At 34.0% G+C, this 7,693-nt stretch overlaps 1 protein-coding gene across 1 annotated transcript; it reads right to left on the bottom strand.

Annotated features, from left to right (window-relative positions):
* Window positions 1-2,514: 2,514 nt before the first annotated feature.
* On the bottom strand, window positions 2,515-6,487 carry LOC115971597. The gene is made up of 3 exons (XM_031091599.1): window positions 5,012-6,487; window positions 3,369-3,911; window positions 2,515-2,834 (listed from the first exon to the last, which is right to left on the bottom strand). Exons 1-3 carry the CDS (start codon window positions 5,945-5,947, stop codon window positions 2,733-2,735), a joined length of 1,581 nt encoding a protein of 526 aa, XP_030947459.1. The 5' UTR covers window positions 5,948-6,487; the 3' UTR covers window positions 2,515-2,732.
* Between the last annotated feature and the right edge of the window lie 1,206 nt (window positions 6,488-7,693).

The following is a 7,693-nucleotide window of genomic DNA, read 5'->3' as shown; positions in this document are numbered from 1 at the left end:
AGTAGTACCAATCTAAATCCATTGGACCTGCTTCGTGATAATATAACTATGAAGGATGTATAAAAACACGCACAAACCCCTCTCTCTATAAAAAGAGATTGGAGAGAATTTCTTTTATCAACCATGGAACTTCAGAGGTTTTTTCTTCACACAAATGCCCATCATGTTACAAAATGACCCATCACAAAACTACAAAATGAGTACAACTCTGAAGGTTTTTTTTTTTGTTTTAATTTAAAATTTTTTTAAACTGCAAAAATGTCAATCACTAATAGAGATTGAAGAATCAAAAGTGTGAATGGATCTTTTGGATAAACATTGTCACCAAGGTTCATCTTTATGTGTAAAATATATATATTGCTAAGTTTTGTTAATGAAATTTTCTGGTTAATAATATGAATTTAGACTTAACTGAGCCTTTTAAACATGAATAAACTCATGATTAATAATATGTCTATTTCCGTGCGGTAGCACGGGGCTACATACTAGTAATAACAATAAAAGAAACCATCAAAGAAATAAGAAATTGTTAGGTTTGGGTCTCATTGTGGAGAAAATACAACTTGTTTATGGTGAAAGTTTCTTCCTTTTCATAGTTAGGGGGACCCACAATTGATGGGTTCCACCAACTGTAAGGGGGAGGAAGCATATACCCAAAACAAGGTATATTTCTTCCTCATCGTGAGTGAGACCACCGATCATCTTCCTGAATTCCAAATTCTAAATATTTTTTTAATACCAAAAATTGTACTAAATACTTGGTCTTACTAAAGGATAAATTTTTTTATTTGAATAATCAAATACACGAAGCAATAAAAATGGTATAATCACAAAGGGTCAAGGACCATTGTCAGTGAAGGTTAGATGAAAAAAATTTAATTAATACATTGTTGGCAGGTTGAAGAAAAATTCTAAACCATTGCCAACCTACCAACCTCCAAAAATGACGAGTTGGTTTAAAATTTGGATAGTTTTGATTTGGTAAATTGGGTGGGTTATTTTTAGCTATGTGTTCTATACTAAACTTTAAAATTTATTTTACCATTTACGAATAAATTTAAGTTGTATTTCCTCCTTATCCTATAAACCATTTAGAGAAATCAAAAGAAATGAATCACTTTCCCATAAATCAAAGTATACACATCTTAAGTTGTTAATACTTTTTAAAATTTTCACCAAAAATGATAGTACTATATTTATATTATTATGTATACTTACTATTAAATCTATTATGTTGGGAAAATATTATTCTTTATATATTTTATTATGTGTAAATTATGGAATTTTTTTTAGCCAAAATTTCTTTTTAATAAAAAAAACCCTTAAATTTGATATGAGATAAAAAAAAATATATATATATATATATATATATATGTGTGTGTGTGGAGTTGGGTTGGATCTTGCCGATTTTTAAATAAAACTAAATCGGTCACCCAATTCAACCTACTACTTTAATAGTTAAACTTAAACATGCTCATCCTATTTAAAAATCATATTCATATTCATGCAGATAGAAGCGGGGTCCAATAGTTTGGATGGATTGAGCGGATTGTTGGAACATGTCTAATCATATTGGCCCTCATTAGATTACTTTTTTTTTTTTTTTTTTAAATTATAGGAAAAATTACTATTTTGGAGTAAGACACTACTCACTAGCCATAACTTCGGATCTGCCACTTTGAAACCAACAATAAAATTTGACCTTGCATTTATGAATCACCTTTATCTGGACTTAAATTAGCCACCCAATTTAGTTTAACCTCAGTTAAAAGGTAAATGAAGAAATGGAGCTTTATTTTGTTGCCCCTTAAATAACACTGAGTTCAATTATAATTTAGAACTAAACTACTTAAAATGTCCTTAAGAACACTAGCATTAGGGATGTAAACACTTCCAAATTGCAATTTTACAAGTCACCCAAAACCCACTTTATCCAGGTTTGTAAATTAAAAAAAATTGGCAACCTATTCATAGGTTGTAAAAAAAAAAAAAAAAATTTATGTAATTGTGTGTGAATAGAAAAAGTGAGTAGAGTTAAAGAGAGAGAATAATATTTTTTATTATTTTATTAGGTAATTTATATTATTTTATTAGATTGTATGTAAAAATAAAAATTGAGATGTAAGTTAAGTTATAAAATGAGTTGGTAAAATAGATATAGTAATGTTTGAGAATGTGTAACAGGTTTTTTTTTTTTTTTTTGGCATCCCGATGCTACTGCTCTGAAGAGTATAATATACAAAAAAAGCATAAAGCATGAAGCACTTTTTCTTTTCTTTTTTTAGAAGAAAAGCATGAATCACTTGGAACCACTATAACGACATGGATTAATGGTCATCATAATTTGCTGATATATTTCTATTCTTCTTTTTCTTTTTCTTTTTTAATTTAAATTTTATGAAACTCTATTCTTCTTTTTCATTGTTTCTTTACGCGTGAGTGATGTCCCATCCAGGCCACAATCACATTCGAGACCCAATAGGCAATAAGTTGAAAGCAATTAACGGTCAGCCCCCTACAAAATGTATAAACTACAACTTTTGTACAACATCAATTTTCTTTTCTATAATGATTGTTTGTCAACAAAATTTGGACCGTGGAACAATTAAAGAAATAGACTAATTAAGAATTTGCTCAAAAAAAAAAAAAAAAAAGACTAATTAAGAATTGACGAAGAGGAAGGAGAAAAAAAGAAGCTACCCCATCCTAAAATTTGATCAATTTAATTTTAACTATATTTCACTGATCTCGCCTTCCCTACACACACCCACATTTATCACCATGGTTCCTTTCTTCCCTGACTCCATGACTCTGCAGCAGTTTCTCCGCGGAGACTGTCCAGAAACAAAGCAAAAGAAACCACATTAAACATTTTGTTTGAATCAAAAGAACCCACATCACAGTTCACTGTCACTTAATTTCACTGAGTTTTCAAATTTAGTCAAAATTCCAATAATTAAGACCGTTGATCGCATTTGATGGAGCTTTTTTTTTGAAAAGGCATTTGATGGAGCTAAATCATGTGCTTGTCAGTTGTCACATAGAATTATAGGAATGTCAATGTCATCAATAATAGTAACAACCAAACCATCCCACGTGACAAGGGCATGATGATCCATCCAATTCAACTAACAGTCAGAGATTGGAGTAAAATTGGAACACAAACAAAACTGGAAGATTTAAATTAATTATTATTTTTTTATAAGATTTGAATTGTAAATTTGAAACTTCAACAAGTAAGTAGTAACTTGAAGAGTAAAAGTGAAGCTTGCAGGTATTGTAGGTAATTGTAACGTAAAATGCAAATCAGAAGCTATCGGTGGCAGTCTTAAAACGAAGGAAGCAAAGAGAGAGGAAAAACTACTTACCCTATCCCATAGATGCGGGTCAGGCTTCTTATATACCTCCACTCTGTCAAGCTTGGTTGGATCAGCCATCTTCCACTTGCACGGAGGGTGAGGGACGCGATGCCGTACATATTCACTCACTGTCTGGTGTGTTGAAGAATTCAATCTTGCATTTGACATGTAAAAAACAAAAGGCTTTTGGCATTGGTTTCGGAAAACTGGACGGGTGTTGAATGCGTATGCAGTATAATCTGCTTTTTTGTACCAATTCAAGAATGTCCTTGAAGGCATTTCTATCTCACGAGGTGAGAAGACTCCCCGAAATACTTGAACGGCAAAGCCCCATGAAACTGAAATAGTCCAACGCTTAGATTTGTCGTAGCAAATTGATTGTTGCATGAGCCCTGCTGAGTCCAACTTCATAGGTTTGGTAAGCCGCTGGAGGGCTTTAACTTGAGTCACATTGGGGAAGATTGGCTCAACCACATCAAGGTGATGCAATGATACCAGAGGTGCCACTGGATGTGCTGCAAGAAGCCCGAACAAGTTTCCATACACATCATACTGGCATTGTCATGAACCAAAAAGAGACGCTGTTAAAATCAGTGTTGTTGGTCTTTCAAAACAATATACTACTAAGGCTTAGCGACAAAAAACATCTCTAGATATAGAGGCAACCCTACTTTGAGCTCTCTCTATATCCCCTCTAAAATCATAACCATATTGTAGAAATAAACATTTACGTGACACCATCAACTTCTATTATCAAAGGCTACAATGCTAACCCTACTTATTGTAAGCAAAAGGGGAAAAAAATATCCTCAAATGCCAACATTACAACAATAATAATAAAGTTTGAAGTAGATAATTTCCCTATATGCCAATGCTAGATTCTTCATAATTTCTTCCGTGCCAGGACAAGTCTGAGGAGGGTCCATTTAGTGGAAAACATCCAAATTTAAAGAAGTGGTATAAACATCCGTGTTAGATCGCATCATTTAATTGACTCTTATAATTGAACTTACCAACTAAATCAACCATGTTAATGCTATTATTACTTAAATCATAAATGTGTGTCATTCATTAAAACCTTGAATGAAATTGAGCACTCTAAAACTCTCTTCATGTAACACACGTAAGTAAACATACACAAATGTAAACAACTAAACAAGTCATTCAAAAGACACCAAAACAATAGTCTTTCTTATGCACAGCTGTACACTATTGCAGAAGAAGGGGCGTGATGTGAACGAACCCATAAAACGCTCGTGGTAATTGTAAACACTTCCATCCATGTAGGGACAACTAGTGACTAATGCCACAAAGCGAGTCCAACACCTTTTTTATTCGTGGGACCCATCGAACCTAGCTATGTAGGTATGGACAAAACATACACAGCTATAATTAAATCACTCTGCTAGATTTTAGGTCCCCGGAGCTCCTATTCCTATACACCAATATTATGGGGTCTAGAAATTACCAAACGGTACACAATCGTTCTGGATTCAACAACGCGTCTCCGATACTCTTTCAACCCGAAATATCGCCGATACGACCAAACATTAAAAAAATTAACAAAAAAACCGGAAGCAAAAAAAAAAAAAACAAAAGCAAAACCAAACAAACCACCGACGAAAGCGAATGGATGAGACGGAAAAACAGACCTGGTGAAAACCGAGTTCTTTGGTGAGTGGGACACCGAGTTCGGCCATGCAAGCTTGCATTCGGTCATCGGAGCCGTACAGTCCTGGGTACCGTTGAATACACCGGTCTTGTATTTTCTCCAGCGCCTTCGCGAGTGGGTAGCTGATGGCGAAGCCACCGCCGCCGTAGGCCATGCCGTACGAGAAGTATATGTTTTGCAAGTGACTCTCCGATAAGCTTCCGATGTAGTAGTACTGGTTGTGGTCGTACTTGCTCAAAACGCGGACCAAGTTCTCGGTGACGAAAACGGTGTCGTCGTCGCCCATCACGAACCAGTGCACGTCTTCGAGCCCGAGACGGAGTGTCTCCGACACGATCCGCGAGATCCGAATCGCGGACCGGTGGCCTTGCCGGTTCGTGTACGAGAACTTCGAGGTGTCGCCGGAGATCATCACCGGAGGAAGACTCAGATCCTCTGCCTCTTCCACCGCCACCCGATCTCCCTTGTTATCTTTCGTCTTATTCTTCTTCACCGTTTGGTCTAGCCAGACTATCCCTCGCATTTCCTCGGGCTTGAACCAGAGCTTAATATAGTTCTTCCTCTTCTCCCAAAACTTAGCCGAGGCGGCGATTCCGAACACAACGTTTCGTATCTGGGTTGTCTGGCGGCGAACCTCGACCGCTTGATCTTGATCTAGAATCGACTGTGTTGGTTGTGATGAGGCGGAGGTGGAGGTGGTGGAGATTTGACGGCGGGGATTAGAGAAAGGCTCGTGGTCGCAGGCGCGTGAGTTAGAGATTAGCCTGAGCGTGTAGACGACGTAGGTGACGGTGACGAAGAGGATGAGCCAGAGCAAAAGCCTAGGCAAGACTCTGGATTGCGGGCCCGACCCAGCATTGGGTGTACCCAGATTCATCATCATCAGCTTCTCTGTATCTTTCTGGCTCACTTTCATATTTTCTTCTAGAGTTTCTAATCCAAGAAAATTTAGTAGATTTGGGAAAGACCCAGATCTCTTTTCTTCCAATTAATCAGTTTAGTTGAGCTTGAGTTTGAATTGGAGCTTAATAAATAACAATAATGTGAATAAGAAGATGAGAGAGAAAAAAAAATAGAAAAAGAAAAGAGATTTATTGAAGGGATTTGGGTTTTGGGAAAGAGAAAGAGCTAGAGATGAGAAATGAGTTGCAGAGTGGAAAAGGTGGGAGAGCATGCATTGGTGCCAGGTTGCACAGCCCTCCCTGAATAGGTCTACTCTAGGAATTATCTGATTGAAATCTGTGTGTGTGTGTGTGTTTTTTTTTTTTTTTTTTTGGGTTCTTGTGGTATTTGAAGCAAAGGATTCTAGGCTGTGTACTACTTAGATCTTTGAAACGTGTGTGAGTGGTTTGGATGACGACAAAAACTTTCTCTCTTTTTTTGAGGTGGTACCATGGTTCATGACTCATGAGAAAGAAGTGGATTTATTTATTATTATTTTGTATTGAAAGAGAAGTGGATATCTGTGTGAGGTTTGAATGTATTTGATATATTTTTGTGATGGTTGAGTTGTTAGAAAGACTTGGGACGTTTGGTAACATTGTTTCACGAACCTTGTTTGTAATTTTTAAAAATACGTGTGAATAAAAAAATATATAAAAAAATATATAATATTATTTAAAAATTGAAAGAATGTGTTTAAATATATCTAAATGGACTCTTAAAGTGATATGGTTTGGGCTAATAAAGTAAATTTTATTAGGATATTTTGTAAAAGTTTTTCTTTATATCCCAATACGTTAAAATATCTATAAACAAATAATAATACCATAAAATAGATAAATTTATATACAAACATAGATTTTAATATATATATATATATATTTTTTTTTTGATAATATAAATTTGCATACAAACACAGGTTAAATATATAAAATATATATATTTATATACTTATTAATAGCTACTGTATTATAACTTATAGGTAGATAACTTATAAGTAGAGTTCAACCAAAAAAAAAAAAAATTTTCTAATTCTTCTCCAAAACAAAATATACAGGTGTAATAAATATTTATCACTTTTTTTATAATTATAAATATAGACTTTTATTTCTAAGATAGTTATTAACAAATATACTAAAAAGAACCCAATTGAAGTTTCGTATACGGTAAATCAAACGTAGTATTCCATGCATAAAGCTAGCACTTTTCACACTTTTTTAGGGTCTAGAATAGTTTAGAAAAAGTCATGAAAGGCAATCTTACCCCCAAAAAAAAAAAAAAAAAAAGAAAAACCTAATAGATGTTCTTATTAGTTTAAGGAATATTTTTTTAAACTTTTTACGAGAAAAAAAAAACTAATTTTTTGACAACTTTTTATATTTCTGATAAAAGTGATATTAATATTTTCTTAAAATAACCCATTAAAAAATGCCTTAAAGTTATCTATTAACCGAACCCTAAAAAAAATATGATAGAGTGCTAAGAACTCGAGGACATTGCTTACTTTCTCTCTTGAGAAGAATTACAATTCAAATCTTCTTTTTTCCCATTATTGTAACTATTGAATTATTTTATATATATAATATGATATTTTTTATAATGTCAAATTGTTAATATATATATAAATAGGCAAAGTTCAAAGAAAGTTCAATTAGAATTTGAAATTAGAATCTAATTCTGCGTCATATGTCCAAATTTATGTGGGAATCACACCATAATT

Source organism: Quercus lobata, chromosome 12 (genome assembly GCF_001633185.2).
Source record: "Quercus lobata isolate SW786 chromosome 12, ValleyOak3.0 Primary Assembly, whole genome shotgun sequence".
NCBI classification, from domain to species: domain Eukaryota; kingdom Viridiplantae; phylum Streptophyta; class Magnoliopsida; order Fagales; family Fagaceae; genus Quercus; species Quercus lobata.
Note: the sequence above shows the minus strand (reverse complement) of the source record. Positions and strands in the feature narration are given on the sequence as shown.

What these genes read in the sequence shown, in the direction of transcription:
- LOC115971597 (XM_031091599.1), bottom strand. Translation starts at nt 5,947, where the DNA reads ATGAAAGTGAGCCAGAAAGATACAGAGAAGCTGATGATGATGAATCTG. An exon ending in AAGAACTCGGTTTTCACCAG is followed by an intron (nt 3,912 to 5,011) that starts GTCTGTTTTTCC and finishes TGACAATGCCAG; the next exon opens with TATGATGTGTATGGAAACTT. An exon ending in ACCCGCATCTATGGGATAGG is followed by an intron (nt 2,835 to 3,368) that starts GTAAGTAGTTTT and finishes GTTTCTGGACAG; the next exon opens with TCTCCGCGGAGAAACTGCTG.